This window comes from Podarcis cretensis (genome assembly GCF_951804945.1).
Source record: "Podarcis cretensis genome assembly, chromosome: 4".
NCBI lineage: Eukaryota > Metazoa > Chordata > Lepidosauria > Squamata > Lacertidae > Podarcis > Podarcis cretensis.
In genome coordinates, this window is record NC_137173.1 from 14,071,986 (window position 1) to 14,095,586 (window position 23,601).

The following is a 23,601-nucleotide window of genomic DNA, read 5'->3' on the forward strand; positions in this document are numbered from 1 at the left end:
TATATGGTCTCGGTGGCCGCTCCCAGTCACCAGTCTAGCTGCCGCATTCTGGATTAGTTGTAGTTTCCGAGTCACCTTCAAAGGTAGCCCCACGTAGAGTGCATTGCAGTAGTCCAAGCGGGAGATAACCAGAGCATGCACCACTCTGGCGATACAGTCCGCAGGCAGGTAGGGTCTCAGCCTACGTACCAGATGGAGCTGGTAAACAGCTGCCCTGGATACAGATTTGACCTGTGCCTCCATGGACAGCTGTGAGTCCAAAATGACTCCCAGGCTGCGCACCTGGTCCTTCAGGGGCACAGCTACCCCATTCAGGACCAGGGAATCCTCCACACCTGCCCGCCTCCTGTCCCCCAGAAACAGTACTTCTGTCTTGTCAGGATTCAACCTCAATCTGTTAGCCGCCATCCATCCTCCAACCGCCTCCAGACACTCACACAGGACCTTCACTGCCCTCACTGGTTCTGATTTAAAAGAGAGGTAGAGCTGGGTATCATCTGCATACTGATGAACACCCAGCCCAAACCTCCTGATGATCTCTCCCAGCGGCTGCATGTAGATGTTGAAAAGCATGGGGGAGAGGACAGAACCCTGAGGCACCCCACAAATGAGAGCCCAGGGGTCTGAACACTCATCCCCCACCACCACTTTCTGAACACGGCCCAGGAGGAAGGAGCGGAACCACTGTATAACAGTGCCCCCAGCTCCCAGCCCCTCAAGACGGTCCAGAAGGATGTTATGGTCGATGGTATCAAACGCCGCTGAGAGATCCAGCAGAACTAGGAAACAGCTCTCACCTTTGTCCCTAGCCCGCCGGAGATCATCAACCAGTGTGACCAAGGCAGTTTCAGTCCCATGAAGAGGCATGAATCCCGACTGGAAGGGATCCAAATGGTCCGCTTCTTCCAGGCGTGCCTGGAGTTGTTCGGCAACCGCTCGCTCTATCACCTTGCCCAAGAATGGAAGATTTGAGACTGGGCGATAGTTGGCCATTGTGGCCGCATCTAAAGATGGTTTTTTAAGAAGCGGTTTAATAACTGCCTCTTTCAGCGGGTCTGGGAAGGCTCCCTCATGGAGGGAAGCATTCACCACCCCACGAAGCCCATCACCCAGTCCTTCCTGGCTAGCTTTTATAAGCCAGGATGGGCAAGGATCCAGGCGACAGGTGGTTGGTTTCACTCGTCCAAGCAGCCTGTCCACATCCTCGGAGGTAACAGATTGGAATTGATCCCACTCAACTTGACTAGACAGAACTCTAGCACTCTCCCGCCCTGGCCCTGCTCCCACGGTGGAGTCTACTTCTTCCCGAATCTGAGCGATTTTATCTGCAAAAAACTTTGCAAAATCATTGCAGGAGAACATGTGGCCCGTACTGGGCCCCGATGTTACAGGTGGTTCCGCTAAATTCTGAACCACCTGAAAAAGTCTCCTGCTGCTGTTTTCTGCAGATGCAATAGAGGCGGTGAATAAATTCTTCTTCGCCGTCGCTATCGCCACTTGGTAGGCTCGACGTTGAGCTCTAACCTGTGTCCGATCAGATTCGGAATGAGTTATCCGCCACCGGCGCTCTAGCCGTCTCAAAGATTGTTTCATTGCCCTCAGATCCGTGGAAAACCACGGGGCTCTCCGGGCTCCATGCAATCGGAGAGGGCGCTTCGGAGCCAAACAGTCAATAGCCCTGGTTAACTCCGCATTCCAGCGGGCCACCAGGGAATCAGCTGAAAGGCCATCAACATGGGATAAAGCATCCCCTACCACTCTCTGGAAACCATTTGGATCCATTAAGTGGCGGGGGCGGACCATCCGAATTGGTCCCACCTCCCTGCAGAGGGGATGGGTCGCAGAGAAGTCCAGTTGCACCAGGAAGTGATCTGACCATGGCACTTATTTTGTTTCACTTTTACTTAGTGTCAGATCACCAACATCCATAGAGGTAAACACCAGGTCCAAGGCATGTCCGCGGCTATGGGTTGGGCCAGACTTATTCAGGGACAGCCCCATGGAGGCCATGCTTTCCACGAAGTCCCGAGCTGCCCCTTGAAAGGTCGTGTCGGCATGGATGTTAAAATCCCCTAGGACGACCAAGCTAGGTGTCTCCAGGAGAACATCCGCCACGACCTGAAGCAGCTCGGGCAGGGAATCCTTGGTGCAGCGGGGAGGTCGGTACACCAAAAGGAATCCTGTACTGCCCCTATTGCCCAACTTCCAGAACATGCACTCAGAAAACTGGGTCTTCCCAATAGGACGCCTGGTGCAAACTAATGACTTTCTAAAAATCACTGCAACCCCCCCTCCCCGCCCACATGACCTGGGTTGCTGTGCGTAAGAGAAACCTGGTGGACAAGCAGCGGCAAGGACAGGCTCATCTGCTTCATCCAACCAAGTCTCTGTTACACATGCCAGGTCAAGTCCTCCATCCATGATCAAGTCATGGATGGCAGTGGTCTTATGAATCATTGACCTGGCATTGCACAGCAGCACCTTCAGGTCATGTGGGTATCCCTTGCTGATTCTAGTATCCATCCGGTCAGGACCAGACCCGGAGGCAGGAATAGTCCTCAGACAACGACTAAACCTGCCTCCTCTGTAATGACAAGCTCTGAAGACCCAGCATATTGCTTAGAGAGGGTTATCTCTTATTATTTATTAGTTCAGTGGTGTCTCATGATACAAGGGTGCAATTGTGTGCAAACGTATTCAAATGTGGACCCTGCTGAGTTCAGTGGCACTTACTCCTAGGTAATAATAATATAATAATAATTTATTATTTAGACCTCACAAATCTGGCTGAGTTTCCCTAGCCACTCTGGGCGGCTCCCAATCAAATGTTAAAAATAGTACAGCATTAAATATTAAAAACTTCCCTGTGTGTTGATTGAAATCTTAAGATTTGTTTTTATCCACAAATGCTTTTTAGTTCTTCACTTTTTCTGCTTTCATCAAGAGTGTAGTATTATTTTCATTGTTTCATTCCCAGAAAACTGGTTTCATCTAAGGGTTTGGTTCTGAATTTGCTTATATTCTATTGGACTATATTAAATCACTCAGATATTTGGAGAAAACATCTAATGAACCCCACCGAAAAACATAGCACCCCCTCCCCAATATGTGTTGACTGACCTGCCTTCCAAAATGTGATGAGCTGGGTAGCAAACAGATTCTGGGAATTTTATTTATTAATTCGTTCACAACCTTTCATCAGTTTCGATCCCAGGGCAACCTATAACTCAAGCATTTAATTAAACGAAAATTAGGCCACTGGTTTGAAACAAGCTTAAATCAAAACCATATAACCAGAGCAGCAGAAAGCACCTAGCCATCTGCTTTTGTCAAATCAACATTCTTCTAATGGATGAAGAGATAAGATTTTCAACAGATGCTGAAAACCCATAATCACACAACTTGCACCTCTGGGGGGAGCAACAGGCTTACCTCCTCTTGAAAAAAATTAGCAGACGGACATTTTACATTTATTTATTTATTACATTTATATACAGTACCACCTTTTCCACCAAGGAGTTCAAGTGCAGGATTCTTCCCTCCCCATTTTATCTGCACAACAACCCTCCGAGATAGGTTATGCAGAGAGACAGTGACCTTACGCATGCCTCCTCAAAGTCCAGTCGAACCCAGTAATGGGTTGCAGCCTCAGAAATCCTGGAAAATCATAGAGTTGTAGAGTTTTAAGGTACTCCAAGGATCATCTAGTCCAACCCCTTCAATGCAGGAATCCTGACCACGGTGATCCCTGGGTGGGCTTCTTGAACCACCAACCTTCTGGCTGACAGCCAGACACACTGACCCACTGCGCCACAGAAATAAGCACAATTGAATTTAGTGGGTTTTACTTCCGAGTTAGACATAATACAATGGTACCTCGGGTTACAAACTTAATTCGTTCTCGAGGTCTGTTCTTAACCGGAAACCATTCTTAACCTGAGGCACGCTTTCGGTAATGGGGCCTCCCGCTGCCACCACACCACAATATCCGTTCTCATCCTGGGGCAAAGTTTGTAACCCGAGGTACTACTTCTGAGATGGCGGAGTTTGTAACCCGAAGCGTTTGTAACCCGAGGTGTTTGTAACCCGAGGTACCACTGTATAGGATTGCATTGTAAGCCAGCAAGGTTTTTACAGAATGTGTAGCAGTACTGATTTCCTGTTTGAAGGGAGGGAAGGCTCTGATAACAGAGAAATAGCAAAGGCCAATTGCACACAGGTATGCTTAAATAAACAGGACACGGGTGGCGCTGTGGGTTAAACCACAGAGCCTAGGGCTTGCTGATCAGAAGGTCGGTGGTTCGAATCCCCACGATGGGGTGAGCTCCCATTGCTCGGTCCCTGCTCCTGCCAACCTAGCAGTTCGAAAGCACGTCAAAGTGCAAGTAGATAAATAGGTACCGCTCCGGCGGGAAGGTAAACGGTGTTTCCGTGTGCTGCTCTGGTTCGCCAGAAGCGGCTTAGTCATGCTGGCCACATGACCTGGAAGCTGTACGCTGGCTCCCTCGGCCAGTAAAGCGAGATGAGCGCCGCAACCCCAGAGTCGGCCACGACTGGACCTTCCAGAGTTGGCCCGTCTTAGAAGCATCCAAAGTTCAAAAGAGCAAGTCCTTGATGGACCAACTTTTCCATCAGGCGAATTGGACCATGATGACTTTAGCATTAAAGACCTAGGAATGGCCCAGTGAGGTTGCTAGGTACTTACAAGACTTTGGGGCACAGGCCCCTGACACAATTTGCCAATGCACTAATTTATATAGCTGCCTCTGGACAAATTAAGGTGGCGGGTTCCTGGGATCTTCACCAGCACTGCAATTTGTAGGCAAAGTAAAAATAGGAACAAAGTCGTTCTAAGAAGGGAGGGAGAGGTGCAGGAAATCAAGGGCTCAGCCCCAGAGACCTGATCCACCCCATAACCACGTCGGACCCATTCTGCTCACAGCAGGTGTTGCAAAGGGAGACCCCCCTAATGACAGGCAGTGGAGGGGTATTTCAAATCTTGTATGTGGGACAGGAAGAAGCAATGCCCAAATATTCCATCTCCTACCCATAAGAATGGAATTCGGCTTCCAGGGAGTGGAACCAGGCATTTGACTCAGAGTAGCCCTGCAGGCTGTGACTTGCTGGACTTTGGCCCGTCCACGTCAATCAGTTATCCAGTGGTGGAGATAAACCATATGTAGATAACCAGATTTTAAGCAACAAAGTTTCACAAGTGTTTTCTGGTTGACCAAATTCCCTGGGCGGCTTATCTTCCCCTTTTAGACATCTTCCAACATTTATTTGCACCATCAGGAACAGGCTGGTCTTTTCGTTCTCATTCACCAGGTGGACATGAGTTCTTCTTGGCTGAGCCATCAACAACCGACTGAGAACCAAGACTTACACTTGCTCTTCCGATCTGCTGGGGTCCAGTCTCCTAACAGGCACCACCTGTGTGGATTTGCAGCACCCGGCGCAGATGTATTTCAAGAAACACAGGTAAGCACTTCCGGAGATGATGACTGTGATGATGATGATAACGGTGGCACTGAACGCGGGCGATACCGTGTCGTCCAGTACAGAGTGGAGCCCCGCAGTGGCAGAGAAGGTCGGCAGTTCTGTGTTCTCCCCTAAGAATGGAAGAGAAATGCAAGACAGGGTTCGGTCATTCTCTTTAGAGTACACTAGGAGTAGAAAACACGCTGGGAAAATTGAATTCAAAGAAGTTGTATTCCCAACCCTTTGCGGACAACAGGACAGGCAGGTGAGGATCAGGTGCTAAGTCCTATAGTTGTCAACAACTATATGAAACACATAAAGAGGACAGCAAGAAAGGATTTAGTTATACTAGATCTAGGTTTCAAACGGAAGTGATTGAAGGGAAAGTGAAACTACTGAAGGCCGCATACAGCATACTATTAGAATGGGAGATGAAAGATGAAGAGGTAAAATCAGTTATGATTAAATGAGCACAAGATGTAGGTCACAACATTATGATGGAAGATTGGGTTAAATTATGGAAAACTGACTTAAAATTTACAGATTGTTCCCTATTGAAGGAGAATTACATGAAGATGATGTACAGATGTTACACAGCACCAGTGCAGTTAGGGAAAATGTACAAAACTAGTTCAAATATATGTTGGAAGTGTAAGGAAAAGGAGGGGACATTTTATCATATGTGGTGGGATTCTAAGGTAATTAAAAAATTTTGGGAAATGATATACAACGAATTGAAGAAAATGTTCCATTTAACATTTGTTTAAAAACCCAAGGCATTTTTGTTGGGGATTGTAGGGAAAGACCTGCCAAAAAAGTTGAAAAACATCTTCATGTATGCAACAACGACTGCGAGAGTTCTGGTAGCACAAGGATAGAAGACTGAAGAAACCCCAACTAAAGAATCGTGGCAAGAAAAATTGATGGACTATGCAGAACTGGCAAAACTGACATATAATCTACTGGACAAGGATAACTGTGACTTTAAGGATGAATGGGAACCCTTTACAAAGTATCTGAAGATGCAACAAAGTGAACTGGACTCCTTGGCAGGTTTTGAATAAACATTCACAAACTTTTTATTGATAATAATCAGCTAAATCGTTTGAGGATCTATATAACTTTGTAACATACAGAAAATAGCATTCTTAGAGAAACCAAAGACTGGAACTGAGGGAAGTCGGGGGGTGGGGTAGGTTGGTTTTGTCTGGGAGGGAGGAAAAATGGGGGGGGGGGGACAAGGGTGATATGTTTTTGGATAATATGTCTTGTTATAATTTTGAATTAAAAAATAAAGGACGGTGCCAAGACCTTAATGCAAGATTGGGGAACCTCCACGTTTCTAGACTACAACTCCCATCATCCCTGGTCACTGGCCATGCTGGCTGGAGTTGGTGACGCTGTAACTTCTGGCCACATGTTCCCCATTCCTTTGTTAAGGCTTAACAGGAGGATGAGGAACCAGAAGTTGTTTGACAACCAGCATGTGGATGATGGGAGTTGTAGTCCAACAACATCGGGGTGGGGGCACAGGTTTCAAGTCCTTTCCTTAACAGGGTTGCTTAATAAGCAGCCTGTGTTGGGAGGAAATTAAAGCAGAAGTCAGAACAGAATTCCTCTATTGAGATAGCAAAGCCAGCTGCTCCCAGCGTTGTAATAAAGTTCAGGAAGGTGTGGCATTGACACCTACTGCTCATTTCTAATATATTGGGTGAGATGAATTTAATACACTAGGCGAGAAGAATCATGGGCTGTCTGATATTTGCCAGCGATGGATGAGCTAGAGAGTCGGCAGCTTTCAGAGTGACCTTAAGAGGTTTATAATTATCGGTAAGCAAACAGAAAAACAGAAACAAAAGGCAGAGAACATAGGTACAGAAGCAGAGCAGGTGAAATTAATCAGTAAATTGTGACAAATGAGCTCTGTGTGGACAATGTTTCACTGTAGATAAAACATGCCATCCTCTAAACTCCTCTCTGAATACTATGGTGAACCTCTAAGGTGTTTGTTCTATGTTAGCCTGTTGCCTGAAAAGTAATTTTATTATTCATTCAATTTCCAACTCATCCTTCCTCTGAGACGAGCCCAGGGTGGCAGAGTAATAAAATATTGCAGTTAAGTCTCTCCAAGCCCTGCGTGGAGATCTCTGGGATTGAACGTGGGACCTTGTGCATGCATGCAAAGCAGACTCCCTAGCTACGGCGCTTCTCCTAAATGCACATAAAGGAAACGTACGTGTTCTGTAGCTCCACACCAGTGCACACTAATTTATGGCCTCAAAATGTCACCTTCAGAGGGGCACGCTCAGCCTGCTTTCCCTTGCAGATGAAGAATTAAATGCTAGTGGCTCTGCTCTCCCCTCCATCTCTCTCCTGACCTGTATTCACACGGCATTGCTCACGCACAACTTCACCTTGAAAGTTCTGTTCCTACTTTGTGTCACTGAAAATGAAAATGACAAGGTGACGAACGCGAACGCCAAGCAGAAGTGGGATGAGGAGAACCAGCAAGATGAAGAAGAGTCACCGCACAATGGAAATGAGCAAGCGTTATTTTTAGAGTGGAATCTGCTCTCAGCAAAACAAAGCGGAAATAACTAACTAACTAACTAACTAACTAACTAACTATTATTTATATCCTGCCCATCTGGCTGGGTTTCCCCAGCCACTCTGGGCAGCTCCCAATAGAATTAAAAGCACGATAAAACATCAACCATTAAAAACCTCCCTAAACAGTGTTGCCTTCAGATGTCTTTTAAAAGTCAGGTAGTTGTTTATTTCCTTGGCGTCTGATGGGAGGGCGTTCTACAGGGAGGGTGCCACTACCGAGAAGACCCTCTTTCTGGTTCCCTGTAACCTCACTTGTCGCAGTGAGGGAACCGCCAGAAGGCCCTCGGAGCTGGACCTCAGTGCCCAGCCTGAATGATGGGGGTGGAGACTCTCCTTCAGGTATACAGGACTGAGGCCATTTAGGGCTTTAAAGGTCAGCACCAACACTTTGAATTGTGCTCAGAAACATACTGGGAGCCAATGTAGGTCTTTCAGGACCGGTGTTATGTGGTCTTGACGGCCGCTCCCAGTCACCAGTCTAGTTGCCGCTTTCTGGATTAGCTGCAGTTTCCAGAAATGGAGAATGCGGATCAGAGATGGGGACCTTTTGGGTTCAAAGGCCATATGTGCCCCCCCCCCCAGCTTCTTTATCTGGCCCCTGGGACCCTCAGCACAATACAGCTATTACCAATTCTGCTTCATACCCACCTTGAACACTTCTGCCTTGCTGGAAGGTCCCTTTGAACTCTGATCATGTTGGGTGGAAGATAGAGAGAGGTGGTGTGTAGGCGCAAAGAAACTAGCCTATGAAACAAAGGCATAGTTGCTTTGCCCATTTTCGCCTCTGGTTCCACCTGCTTTTGCCTCTGTCCCTGCCTGCCACTGGCAGGTGGCCCCTGGAAGACTTCCCAGAATGGAATGTGGCCCTTGGGCTGAAGAATCGTGGAACTGGAAGGGACCAGTCATGTTGTCCAACCAGCTGCAACGCAGGAATCTTTTGCCCAACGTGGGGCTCAAACCCACGACCCTGAGATGAAGAGTCTTACGCTCTACCAACAGAGCTGTGGTTCCCTGCCCACAGCAAAGAGGGCTGCTATGCAAGGTGTTGGGGGTCCTGACCTGGAGCAAAAAAATGCCAGGCAGCATGAGGATGCAAGGGGCTTAATGCGGCCATACACGGTTCTCCTCTTCCCCCATTTTATCCCCACAACAACCCTGTGAGGTAGGTTAGGTTGAGAGGCTGTGACTGGCCCAAGGTCACCCAGTAAGCAGGGATTTGAACTCTGGTCTCCTAGGTCCTAATCCAATGCTTTAACCGCACGGCCTCTCAAAGCCAACTCAGAGAAGGAAAACGAACGTGGGCACATTCTGCAACACACCATTGATGCAATTAGTAGCGTGTTAGTGGCAGTAGCGTGTCACTAATAGTAGCGTGTTAGTGGCAGATTTGCAATGGACCTTCCCACACACCTCTTTCCGCTTTATGGGCTGTTCTGCATTGCTCCCCCCCCCCGCCCGTTTCACTGCATTACTGCTACCTTGAGGGGCCTGTTCTTGCATTACGGTGCAACAAAAGCGCAACCAAAAATAAGGCAGAATGTTTGTGGTGCAGTGGTACCTCTGGATGCAAACGGGATCCATTCCGGAGCCCCGTTCGCATCTAGAAGCCAACGCAACCTGCGTCCGTGGGTCGCAATTTGCCGCTTCTGCGCATGACGTCATTTTGACCGTCTGCGCATGTGTGAGCGGTGAAACACGGAAGTAACGCACTGTGTTACTTCTTGGTCACCGCAGAACACAACCCGAAAATACTTATCCCGAAGCTACTTCAACCTGAGGTATGACTGTATATAAAAAGTGACAGGATTTCAGCAGGGAGTAGTGGGGCATCCACTGACTGAAGACAATGCAGTATGCGCTGCCCCCCCAAATATTTGCTGGTTTGTGTAGAGTTGGAAGGGACCCCCCTGATGGCCTTAGAGTCCAACCCTGAGAGCAAAAGTCTCATGCTCTGCCAACTGAGAACTACTGTTGCATTTTTTTAGTCCAAGTTCCTGTTGTATCTACCATAATTCTGTTCCACACTCCACTGACCCCAACTCCCAAGGCTGATAAGCAGTCAGTGCATGAGCACCCCTGAAAGACCAGCCTTACAAACCATTTTTTCCCTCACCTCTGCAGTTCACTCACAGCTTGGCTGCTACCACAGTTGAGCTATGCTCCTTTTCCTTCTAAATTTTTCAATGCTGAAACTGCCACAGTTTGCTTAAATTGCTGTACTGGTGTCAGTCACCTGGATCCATCCCTGAGGACTATGTCATTACCCATGAGGCGGAAGTAGCAGAAAACCAAACGCCTCCAAACCAATGCTTACTGAATTTCTAGGAGCAATCCCTAGGGGTGCCAACTCGGGTTGAAGCAACACACACATACACACACACACACACACACACACACACACTGTATTTTTCTGTCTATAAGACACCCCATGTATAAGATGCCCCCTGTTTTTGGGGACTCCAGTTTAAGAAAATGCGGGGAGATACTATCCATGTATAAGACAAGCCCAGATTTTGAATATTATTTTAGAGTAAAAAAAAGCATAGTCTTATACATGGAAAAGTATGGTGTGTGTGTGCGTGTGTATGTATATAAATATATCTCCTGGTACCTATTAAACTTACAAAATTATTAGTCCATCTGCCAGCAATTCTGTAGCTGCAATTCCTGCACTGGAGGTGGTTGGATTGTATGATCCTTTGAGTTCCTTCCAACTCTACAATTCTGTTGACATCAGACAGGCACCCTAGCTATACTGCCTACTGAATACTTTTCGAGACCCACGGTTTAGTTACACTTCTTTTCAAATTTGTTTTAAAACGTTTTATGGGCTTTATGTCAATGTTTTTAACTGGCTGTTATGTTTTAGTCGTGCTTTATATATCATCGAGCCCGTACAATGCTTGGAGGTTGTTGTTGTTGTTGTTTAAGCGATTAATAATTTTATTTTTAAAAGTAAATCAATCTGCTTCATCACGCGTCCTCTCACCAGCTGACCAGAACTTATTCACCAGGGTAGGACTCGAACCAATGGCTTCAAGTTACGAGAAAGGGAATTCTGACTAAACATCAGGAAGAACTGTTAGATAGAGGAAAGGTTGTGGACCTCCTTGGAGGTTTTTAAGCAGAGGATGGGTGGCCACCTGTCAAGGATGTTTTACGAGGGTCGCTCATTAAAGATTTCCCCTGACCTACTTCCGGTTATCGTAGCAGGATGAAATTGCACATGTATAATGATACATCTCTCCATAGGTAACGTGGTAATTTGTAGCTCTGAACTCCTAACGATTTCTCTGTACGGGTGCTAAGATGGAGGAACATCTGATAATGGAACCAGTTAAATGCAGAGTTATTTCTGACGGAAAAGCTTTTTCCAGACAATGAAATGCTGATTTCTAAGGTCAAGTTGTTGCTTCTGATGCAGCCTGCTGACTTCTACAGATGAGGTCTCCACAGCTGCGTAAAACATTGGGAGAAGTGTTTGATTCTTGCTGGTAGCTATGTAGAGAATTGATGCTTTTGAATTATGGTGCTGGAGGAGACTCTCGAGAGTCCCATGGACTGCAAGAAGATCAAACCTCTCTATTCTGAAGGAAATCAGCCCTGAGTGCTCACTGGAAGGACAGATCCTGAAGCTGAGGCTCCAATACTCTGGCCACCTCATGAGAAGAGAAGACTCCCTGGAAAAGACCCTGATGTTGGGAAAGATGGAGGGAACAAGGAGAAGGGGACGACAGAGGGCAAGATGGTTGGAAAGTGTTCTCGAAGCTACCAGCATGAGTTCGACCAAACAGCAGGAGGCAGTGGAAGACAGGAGTGCCTGGCGTGCTCTGGTCCATGGGGTCACGACTAAACAACTAAACAACAACAACACGTAGAGAAAGAAGTAACTGTGCCCAGTTTCATTTGTCTCAGTCCACAGGAAGTATGTCAGAGGAAATCTTTAATGAATGCCCCTTGTAGCTGAGATTCCTGCCTTGCAGGGGGTTGGACTAGATGACCCTTGGTCCCCTTCCGACTCTACAATCCTATGATTCTCTGATTCTGACCACAGTTACACATCCAGAAGCTGAGCAGCTGGGCTTGGAGATGAGATGAGCATCGGGTCCCCCATTGCACAGATCTTGCCTTCCAGATGTGTCTCTGCCAGGGAGAAACTTCTTTCTTCCCCGTAAGACAAAGTGACAACCAGCAACTAGTAAAATAAATTATTGCCATCTTACTGATGAATAATGCAATGCTGATTTTTAAAGGCCCTTATTTTGACTGGAGGGGAAAGGGAAACTACTTCAAATACAGGTTTCTGAAGAGGACCCATCTGTGCCAGACTGAGACCTCCTGAGTGGAATCAAAGAACGTTGTTTCGTGGCTTGCTCTTAAAATAAACGTTGTCTTTGGAACACATCTTTGTTTAAGAGTCAAGAGGGAAAAGAAGAAAAGGGAGGAACCTGTGCACATCAGCGGTTCACCTAGACACCTAGGTAAAATAATAATAATAATCCTCTGCTACAGGCAGTTTTCTATGTACAATATTAAAAGCAGAATAAAATTAAAATGTCAGGAGGGAAGGGAGGGGGAATGTAACCAGTGAAGCATTTTTGCCAGCCAGCAAGGTTTTGTTTTGTTTTTAAATTTCATTTTTTCTTTTTACAATTATTTTAATGAAAAGTAAAGGAAAAAAAACCTTTATACAATGGCTCTACAATGCCAAATCCTCCTCAACGCCCCGACCCCATTTTCCACGGTGACTTGTATTTTTTACCACTGCATATCTGATGCAAACCTATTTACTAATTTCCCTTTCGTATCCCCGTTAAAGCCAGCAAGGGGTGTTTTTTGTGTGTGTGTTGTTGTTTTTAAATGGCATTCAGCCAGCCAGCAAGGTTTCGAATGCCATTTTTAAAAAGCCTTTTTAAAAACCCATCAACCATGAAAAACCTAACAAACCAAAGCGATTAGAAGCTTTCATTCCCGTTATGTGCTTCTACCCTAAAAGCTATCTAATGGCTTGCTTATTGAGGTGTGGTACGTGAATTTTATTTATTTAGTTTTTAATTTAATCAGGGTGTGCTACACGCATTTAATTTGGGGGTGGTGGTTTTTTTTTGTTTTTTTTTAAATATTGTTCCTGTTTCTCCATTTGGAGCTTGCTTAAGCTACTCTCCCCATACATTGCAGCTCTCCGAAGCTTTTCAATTGTGTCATCTAGTTGCTGGGTGGAGATTCAGGATAAGCAGCATCTCATCATCAGGTGTAACCCCCCCCCCGAAATACTGCAATTGGGTTCTATCCCAGCTAATGCAAGAATGATAACACTGCAATTTCATACAACTTACGCTAATGCCTGCCCAAATCTGCCATGCTAAATTGCAGAATGGTGTCATTATCCCAACCGTTATAAGCGGTTTTGGCAGAATATATTATTTATATATACACACACAGTGGCCGCCACCAGTCTTTTTTAGGACTGTGGGCACATGAGCCCGGCCTTGGCTGGGGAGGGTGGGGTATAAATAAATAAATAAAATTATTATTATTATTATTATTATTATTATTATTATTATTATTATGTCTCTTCTCCACCCCGCACCCACGAGGGACAGAGTGTGTACATGCACTTTGCTTTTCTGAGGGATATGGGCAAAAGTGAGATCCAATAGAATGAATCTGAGCCTTGAAAACATCATAGAAAGAGGAAGTGGGAAAGAGCGTCACTCTTCCAACTTCCTCCTTAAGCTCTTAAATCCATTTTAATGGAGAAAAAGAAAGCAAGCTTACCACTTCACAACCAACAGGAAGCAAGAGGTTGAGAGGGCTCAGGGTTTTTGAGGGAACCACAGATAGACTTAATGATAATAATAATTTTATTATTTATACCCCGTTCATCTGGCTGGGTTGCCCCAGTCATTCTGGGTGGCTAAAATGTTTTGTGGCCTCTTTTAATGAAAACCAGATGGCTGTATTTCAGAGTGTGTCAGGAACGAATGCAAACTAGTAACTGTTAGGATATTTCCGTTCCACCTTAAAAGGGGAGCAGGTTGTTGTGTCACAGCCTGCGTATTTCCTGTTCACAGGATGTTTCTCTTTTGTTATATAGCTGTTGTTCTCTCTCTGTGCCTGAGACATCGAAGCAGGCAGTCATGATTTTTCTTTGTTCTGACCAACGCTGAATAAAGTTGTAAATATGCTCTCCTGAGTGCATCTTTCGTTGTGCGAACTCTGCTGATAGAGCATGCACGAGCTCTGGAATGTGGCAAGCTATTTCTGAGGCTCGTGTCGCTAATTGACTGATACTGCGTTTCTACGAGAGATCGATGGATCGTCCAGAGACGGCGTGGGGGCATGATGGCCTCTGTCTCCCTGGCAGTATCCCAGCAATAACAACCGGAACTAACGCTGCAATGCAAACCTGCCCATAAAGACAAACCATTTGGGTTTTGACATATATCCAGAATGGACCAATGTTGGGAGTTGGGAGCAGCCTCATCAATGCAAATATGGGTAAAGAGGGTTTTAGACTCACTGAACTGAAAGAACATGAATACCTTAGTGGTAGAGAATCTGATTTGCACGCAGAAAGTCCCAGGTTCAACCCCTGGGGTGGGGTATTATTATTATTATTATTATTATTATTATTATTATTATTATCATCATCATCATCACTATCATTATTGCTGCTGCTGCTGCTACTCAGTATAAGGAAGCCCTATGGTCTTATGAATTGAGACGTACTTCTGAGTAAATTAATACCATATTGCATGCCTGTCTGTGTGGCTTCTCTGAAAGGTGTTATCCTAGTCCCACTACCATAAATACCCTGACCACAGGTGGGCTTAAAAAAAACAACCCCAGAAAACATGAGACCAGGCCTTGGGCAACCTAGTCAGATGGGCAGGGTACAAATAATAACATTATTACTATTATTATTGCATTCAAGATTTTATATTATTGCACATCTCGGAGCAGTGCAAGATTCCAAGGGTTCCAAGTGCTTATTCCGGGTTCATGTTTCCTTTGCAATGAGAGGCAGCAAATACTGTGGTGTATTTATGATATATGGGACGCGGGTGGCGCTGTGGGTTAAACCAGAGAGCCTAGGATTTGCCGATCAGAAGGTCGGCGGTTCGAATCCCCGCGACGGGGTGAGCTCCCATTGTTCAATCCCAGCTCCTGCCCACCTAGCAGTTCGAAAGCACATCAAAGTGCAAGTAGATAAATAGGTACCGCTCCAGCAGGAAGCTAAACGGTGTTTCCGTGTGCTGCTCTGGTTCGCCAGAAGCGGCTTAGTCATGCTAGCCACATGACCCGGAAGCTGTACGCTGGATCCCTCGGCCAATAAAGCGAGATGAGCGCCGCAACCCCAGAGTCGGTCACGATTGCACCTAACGGTCATGGGTCCCTTTACCCTTTACCTTATTTATGATATACAGCTTATTTACACATATATACAACCCGAGCCTATGTAGGGCTTCACAGGTTAACACCCCAAAGAGGATCTTGCTTCTTCCATAGCCATAGTCTTGGATTCCACCAGAAATCAGGCATGGCTCTGTCTCTCTGGCTTCCCAGCTTGTCGCTCTGCCTCCAACTTCTACTTCTAGCTCACTTTGTTTTCCTAAATACGAGTGAGTCACTGTCTGGCACAGAGCCACTTCCTTAGTTACCTTAACGGTCCATACTTAAAGAGCCATTAATATGGAAAAAGAGTCCTCAAATGATTCTTGCGTAAGGTTTCGGGGAATAAGATGTGAAGTGATGGAGAGGGAGAGGCGAATGCATCTCAGAGGATGATTACATGATTGTAATAAGTGCGAAGGAGGGAGGGGAGGCCACGCAATAGAAAATGACCAGGGCAACAGGGTCAGGCAGCCTTTTCTTCCGCCAATTACATAGGAGAGCACTGTATTTTAAAACCGCCTGCGAATAAAGTGTCTGAAGGTCTGAAAAGTATATGTATGAATGCATCAGGAAGGAAGGAGAGAAAAAAGAAAGAAAAATAGCAGCTATTTCAAACTTATTCCTGCTTTAAAAATGAGGTGTATAAAGCAAAACTGAAGTTGAAAGTGGACCGGAAAAGTAACCGTATATCATTCTGACTCAAAGCCAAAAGAATAATGCATTAAGCACAGTAGGAGAACAGACTCGCTGAATCCAGCAAAATGGTCTAATTCTGCACAGCTGCTCACCAGCAGCCAGCTAAAGCAGTCACTGCTGGAGACTCAGATGTCTGGAGGCAGAAATCCAGAATTTATGTGCCCACCAATACCCGGCATCACCGTCATTTAAGAAACAAATTACAGTGGTACCTCGGGTTACATACGCCTCAGGTTACATATGCTTCAGGTTACAGCCACTGCTAACACAGAAATAGTGCTTCAGGTTAAGAACTCTGCTTCAGGATGAGAACAGAAATCGTGCTCCGGCGGCAGCAGGAGGCCCCATTAGCTAAAGTGGTGCTTCAGTTTCAGGTTAAGTACAGACCTCTGGAATGAATTAAGTACTTAACCCGAGGTACCTCTGTAATGAAATTGTTGTTGTTCCCAACCTAAAAAAATATACAGTGGTGCCTCGCAAGATGAAAAGAATCCATTCCGCGAGTGTCTTCATCTTGTGGTTTTTTCGTCTTGCAACCCTATTAGCGGCTTAGCAGATTAGCGCTATTAGCGGCTTAGAAAAAGGGAGAAAAAAGCGAAAAAAATCGCAAGACTTGCAAGATGTTTTCGTCTTGCGAAGCAAGGCAAGCCCATAGGGAAGTTCGTCTTGCGAAGCACCTCGAAAAACGGAAAACCCTTTCGTCTAGCGGGTTTTTCGTCTTGCGAGGTATTCGTCTTGCGGGGCACCACTGTATAATAAAACCTAATGCTGTTTGTTACAGTCTCACAGATTAACAAAATACTATCTCTGGTGCAAATTCAGAGCGACAAATGAGGGAAAGAGTGAAGAGCTAGCAAATCAAAGCTTTTCCTTAGATTATCAAATAACAGCTGACACATTATAAGTTTATGCAGAATTTTCGAATTTAAAAATGTTATAAAAATGAACCCTGACTCCATATATTAGTTCTCTGGCTGACTAGATTTCATTAAGGGCACGGCACCCATGATCAGCAAATGACCAGTTTGGCAACAAACAATCCATTATTAGTGGAACATTCTTTTTCCAGGTGTAAGTTGTAGAAGTTCTCACGGCAGTGAGAAGGTGCATTTTTAAAAAAAATTCCTTTCCTAATCTGCTAACAGAACTATTGCGACTCAGATGGTGCAGTCAACATGGTGCTAACACACAGGTGTAGTCAAACCAGCACTACTACTGCTAGTACTGGCAGGTTTGTGCCTTGGAGATTTCCCTGTTGCCTCAACTTTGCCCTTCCTGGTATGCAGCAATGACTCAGCTTTCAGGGGGTCAGGTGAGCCCACCACCCAATATGCTTTTGGAAGCCACTCATTATCTAGTTCGTGTTGTTGTTGTTGTTTAGTCGTGTCCGACTCTTCGTGACCCCATGGACCAGAGCACGCCAGGCACTTCTGTCTTCCACTGCTTCCCGCAGTTTGGTCAAGCTCATGTTCGTAGCTTCGAGAACACTGTCCAGCCATCTCATCCTCTGTCATCCCCTTCTCCTTGTACCCTCCATCTTTCCCAACATCAGGGTTTTTTCCAGGGAGTCTTCTCTTCTCATGAGGTGGCCAAAGTATTGGAGCCTCAGCTTCACGATCTGTCCTTCCAGTGAGCACTCAGGGCTGATTTCCTTAAGAATGGAGAGGTTTGGTCTTCTTGCAGTCCATGGGACTCTCAAGGGTATTATCTAGTTCAGTGGTGGCCAAACTCAGTCCTCCAGCTGTTTTGGGACTACATTTCCCATCATCTCTGACCACTGGTCCTGTTAGCTAGGGATGATGGGAGTTGTAGTCCCAAAACAGCTGGAGGACTGAGTTTAGCCACCACTGACCTAGTTGATGGCTAGTCTATTGATGGCTACCAGCCATGATGGCTATTCTTTGACTCCACAGTTGGAGCTAGCAAGGCTTCTGAGACCACAGGAGGGGAGTGTGTTATTGTGCTTGGGGTCCAGGAGTGCTGGACTACAGATGGGTCATTGGCCTGATCAAACAGGCTCTTCTTATGTTCTTAGCCTAGGAACACAAAGGTTTAAGAGGCAGGCACGCAAAGACAAGAGATTTTCGACGGAAGGAGTATGCAGAGCAGGCCGTGCCAGAGGATTGAGTCAGGCAAAGCAGGTTGAGAGGACCTGGTTGTAGAGTCAGGAAAAAGGGGTTCGGCTACCGTTCTACCAGGCTGCGGCAGAAAGAAAGGTACCACTTCACCAGCTTATGGGATCTGGCAGCCACCATTTGGAACCTCCCCTCCCAGAACCACCTGCAGCTGGTCACAATGAATGCATTTTACCTCTTTACTCCTTGTTCCTTTTCCTTCTCCTTTCCATCTCCTAGCTCACAAGCAATTCATGAAAAATGCAAGTTGTCTTGAGTGCTTTTGCAGAGCAATGTGAACAATCAGAGTAGGAGATATTGATTGGTACTGGAGTGATCGGGTGGATGAGTGTTTGCAAGTACTGTTGGAAGAATTGGGTGAGTGACATTGAAATAACAAGTGTTGTGTGATCTGTGCAGAACTGGGTAAGGCAGAACTGGGAGTGCGATGTGTATATCTTAGTGGGGTGATTGTTGTATTTAGTGAATCAGGATGTGCATTCGCAGGAGAGAAACTGAAGAGGGAGGGTTCTCTGGCTCTAAAGATGTTTCACAATTATGCTGCTGTGCTTTTGTTGCGGTAGTTTTATTGCATTGCATTGTGTCATGCTGTAGTTTCTCAGTTCCATCGTTTGTTATATATACCAAGAATCATAGAATTGTAGAGTTGGAAGGGACCCTGAGGGTCATCTAGTCCAACCCCCTCAATGCACGAATCTCAACTAAAGCATCCATGACAGATGGCCATCCAACCTCTGCTTAAAAACTTCCAAGGAAGGAGAGCCCACAACCTCCCAAGGGAGTCCATTCCACTGTTGAACAGCTGTAACTGTCAGAAAGTTTTTCCCAGTGTTTAGTCAGAATCTACTTTCTTGTAACTTGAAGCCATTGGTTTGACTCCTACCCTCCGGAGCAGGAGAAAACAAGCTTGTTCTATCTTCCATGTGACAGTCCTTGATATATTGGAAGGTGGCTATCATAGCTCTTCTCAGTCTAACATACATACAATTTGTGTTCATTATCCTTCAAACCGCTTAAAGGTAAAGGTAAAGGGACCCCTGACCATTAGGTCCAGTCGTGGCCGACTCTGGGGTTGCGGTGCTCATCTCGCTTTATTGGCTGAGGGAGCCGGCGTACAGCTTCCGGGTCATGTGGCCAGCATAACTAAGCCACTTCTGGCGAACCAGAGCAGCACACGGAAACGCTGTTTACCTTCCCGCCAGAGCGGTACCTATTTATCTACTTGCACTTTGACGTGCTTTCGAACTGCTAGGTTGGCAGGAGCAGGGACTGAGCAACGGGAACTCACCCCGTCGCAGGGATTCGAACCGTCGACCTTCTGATCGGCAAGTCCTAGGCTCTGTGGTTTAACCCACAGCGCCACCTGCGTCCCATTTCAAACCACTTAGAGACTGTATATAAATATATGAAATAAAAATATCAATCTCTGAATGTGGTAAGTAAATAAGTATTGCAAGCTTCCTTCTTTGACTTCCAGACAGGTTGACAGTGAAGTGAGGACAGGCTATATGCACTGTTTTCAGCTTGGTTGCAACAAGACTAGGCGTGGTCTAAACCACTGAGCCTCTTGGGCTTGCCGATCAGAAGGTTGGTGGTTCGAATTCCCGCGACGGGGTGAGCTCCCGTTGCTCGGTCCCAGCTCCTGCCTACCTAGCAGTGCAGGTAGATAAATAGGTACCGCTCTGGCGGGAAGGTAAACGGTGTTTCCATGCGCTGCTCTGGTTTCACCAGAAGTGGCTCAGTCATGCTGGCCACATGACTCGGAAAAACTGTCTGCGGACAAACACTGGCTCCCTCGGCCTGTAAAACGAGATGAGCGCTACAACCCTAGAGTCGTCTGCGACTGGACTTAACTGTCAGGGGTCCTTTACCTTTACCTTTAAAGATTCAACACCTGAAGGCTGTGGGTCTAAACTAAGCTCTCAACCTGTGGGCCATGGACGCCAGGGGCAGTTTTTCCAAGGGGTCTGTGATTAATGCACCTCCAGCTGGAGGTTTGTGTGATTTCCTCCACCACCCTCGTCATTTCTGCAGTGGCGTTGCTGAGCAGCTTGCAACAGCAGGGAAGCAAGGAAATGTGGATCAGTGCTGGTGGCCTATGCCTCCCCCATTTTCCTTCATCAATGTGAGTTGTGCTTTGAAGAGCCCCATCGCAAAGCATGGTGGGAGGTGGAATACCCAGGGCAGTGGTTTGAATCTGACTCTAGTGGATTTTGCACTGTGAACCTCTGGCAGGCTTTCCGCCTACTAATTACTGATTGCGTTTGGGCTCCTTAAATCTGGGCAGTATTGGGGATTCCTTCTGCTGCTTTATCAGGATGATTTCTGTGGGTGGGGGTTGCCTAATTCTTCAGGGGTGGGGTGGTTTTTTGGCTTTCATTTATCTTAGGTCTTTTTGGGGGAGGCAGACTTTTGGGGTTGTCTGTTGTTCCAGACAACTGAGCACTGAGGGACGGTGGACCGGCCCCCGGCTGGAAAAGGTTGCTGACCCCTGGGTTAAACAAAGGAGAAGAGGAGGGTCCCACACAAAAAATAATCAGCCAGCATCTTATTTTAATTTTAGCACTTTTGGTCCCAGTACTAATGTATCTTTTTTGTTTCTCAGAATGCATGTCCTCCTTCCAACTTTGTAAGCTCAGTGCTCCTTAGCTTTTCTGAAACAACACAGAATTTTACAAACAGCAGCCCTTTTGCTTGCCAATAAATTTGACTCAGAATGTTGAACTACGAGAAGGAAATGCGGCTACATTAAGCCCCAAGAATCAGCATGGATTCCTGGCCAAAGGATTTATTTAGCAGAACAAATTAGCAAGATGCATGGGGTGAATGGGCGCACAGGTACAATAGAACAAAATAAGCATCAAAAATAATGAGTGGTGATGATTGCAGAGGTGGGGGCACAACGTCTGTGAAAGGCAACATGTTGACTTTCATCTGGGTTGGCTGCTGGAAGCTTTGCAGTGCGTCTCTTCAGCCACGTCACAAGCTTTTGTTCAACCCACACCCAAAGAGGGAGGACACTGAGAGGCAAAACGCATGCCCACCTTCAACCCCCACCCTGCACTCTGCTCTTACAAGTGGCTGCTAGACTAGGCTTACCAGATGTCCCTGTTTCCCAGGGACAGTCCCCAGATTTGTGAATAAGTCCCCGGACAAATTCCATCCCCGGAATGTCCCCGGATTTCATCTAATGTCCGTGGGAAACACAGCAGCCAGCCTGGAGCAGTTGGCTCTGGCTGGCTTCAGGAACTGCTCGGAAGTCCCCATATGATGGTGGTCCAGGGGCTCTAAGATGCAGCTTCCAGGCTGCCTCCACCTTCCCTGACCCAGCAACTAAGCTGTGAAGGGAGGCTTCATGCTGCCTATCGGAGCAGCCTCCCAACTCCTACTTGCGTGCAAGTGGGGGGGGGAATCTCTCAGTTAGGCAACGGGAAGCCTCCCTTCCCAGCTGAGGGATCCCCGCCCCCTCCTGCTTGCAGGTAGGAATGGGATTGGGGCTGCTCTGATGAGAAGGGAGGCACTGCGCTGCCCGAGCCTCGCTGCCGCTCTCGGCCCTCCTTCTCCGTCTTCCATGCCTGACCACACACAGCTTCCCCGCCACCACCACCGAAGAACCACCAATTCAGGGGCTGCCCAGGCTCATGGAGAAAGGAGATAGAAGCCTCGGAGGAAGGGGAAATGTGGCGGTTGAGGTCAAGGCAGCAGCCGCCCCTCTGCCACCGCCATCGCTGCAGCACCAACATCCCGAACGTACCTTTGTTTGTTTATTTATTTATTTATAGTGTCCCCGGATTCACTGGAAAAAATTTATTTATTTATTTATAGTGTCCCCAGATTCCCTGAAAAAAACCCTGGTAACCTTATGCTAGATGCATGACAGTGCCCACACCCCAGGTAAGGCTTAGACTGGCTGCCTAAACCAGGTAAGGGTAGTCGATGGGTCTCAAACCCTCAGTGAGTTAGGGACTTCCCCTGCATGCGAAGACAGGCTCTGGCAGACTGAGTGGACAGGATGAAGAATGAATCCAAAGGTCAAGAAGGTGATTTCTTCACATGCTGTAGAGGGAAGTGAGAGGCAGATGGGGCTCATCAATCTGGGGGAAGGTAGCTCATCTAGGAGAAGGAAAACTCTGGTCCACCTTCTTCAAGAGAAGAAGAAGGCTAAAGAGTAAGTGTAAACCCTACACAAATGTGGAATGGATTCCCAAGACGGTTGGATAGTACCTTGTATGCCTCCTTCTGGCAACTCCTGGACCTAAGCTGATGCCAAACACATTGATTTGCTTTCCTTTGAACCCATCAGCAAGGTCAAGAATGACCAATGGTACCAAATAGTATGGAAAACAGCCTTACTAGAAAAATTAACCAAGAAACTAAAACTGACAAGGGGACAAATAGAAGACGACACCTTTATCACATACACAGCCCAACAAGACAACGACAAGAATCCATCAACAGCATACGAATCAATGTGGCTAACCAAGGGGGCACAGTACATTTTATACTACACAACCCCTCCCTCCTCTGTCCCCTTCCCATAATAGGAATGTACAGCTCACTAAAAAGAAATTCGTATCTACTACACTCATGGAAAGCCTGCAGTTTCAACAACGTCTTAAGAAATTGTGGCTGTTTAAATATAGCTTCTCCATTCTCAGTCTCCGGGCCCCTATTTTATTTATAGCATTGATAAGAATTTCTTGTTTTAAGGCGTATACTTTCGCCCGCCTTAGGAGCGTTCCTTGTGATGGATAGGTTTACTGAGGTTATCTACAACGTTCAGATAAGCAATCTTTGAAGCTCATCTTTGGAACACAAACTTCTGAAAAGATATGCTTTAAGAAGGACAAGAAAGAAAAAAAGAGAGAACTGCCAGTGGACTTTCTAGAGGGGAAAACTTCAGCCAATGTAGCCCCTCATTCCTGCTGTAGAAGCTTCTAGAAAAGGGCGAGCAACAACGCTTGAGTTTGCATAGACACCGATAACAGATTCCCTCTAAACTCATGAAAACTTAGTTCTCAAAGGGCTTTGAGTCTCATCAGAAATCCCACCGCCTTGGTTGAGAATGTCAGGTTTGTTCCTTGGGTCACCACAAATGTCAAGCTCATGGCAGAGTTCAATGGAATTATGGCTATGATGATGCCCACAAAAATCACATTAATAAAGGAAAAGTCGGGGGGGGGACACTATGCAAACTCCCTTACTCCTCAGCACAATTAGATAGCTCAGGGCTATGGCCAGCCAGAAAGCCTGTAATTGCCCATTAATACATAATTATCCC

At 46.4% G+C, this 23,601-nt stretch overlaps 1 protein-coding gene across 1 annotated transcript in view; it reads right to left on the minus strand.

The window, feature by feature from the left end:
- Nucleotides 1-5,382: 5,382 nt before the first annotated feature.
- The window catches only part of LOC307215092 (uncharacterized protein), a gene marked incomplete at its 3' end in the record, with an annotated part of 50,052 nt that continues 31,833 nt past the window's right edge, over nucleotides 5,383-23,601 (minus strand). Inside the window, exon 2 of the mRNA XM_079974265.1 lies at nucleotides 5,383-5,612. Within this exon, the coding sequence (XP_079830391.1) occupies nucleotides 5,383-5,612 (230 nt within the window). The remainder of the gene's footprint in view (nucleotides 5,613-23,601) is intronic.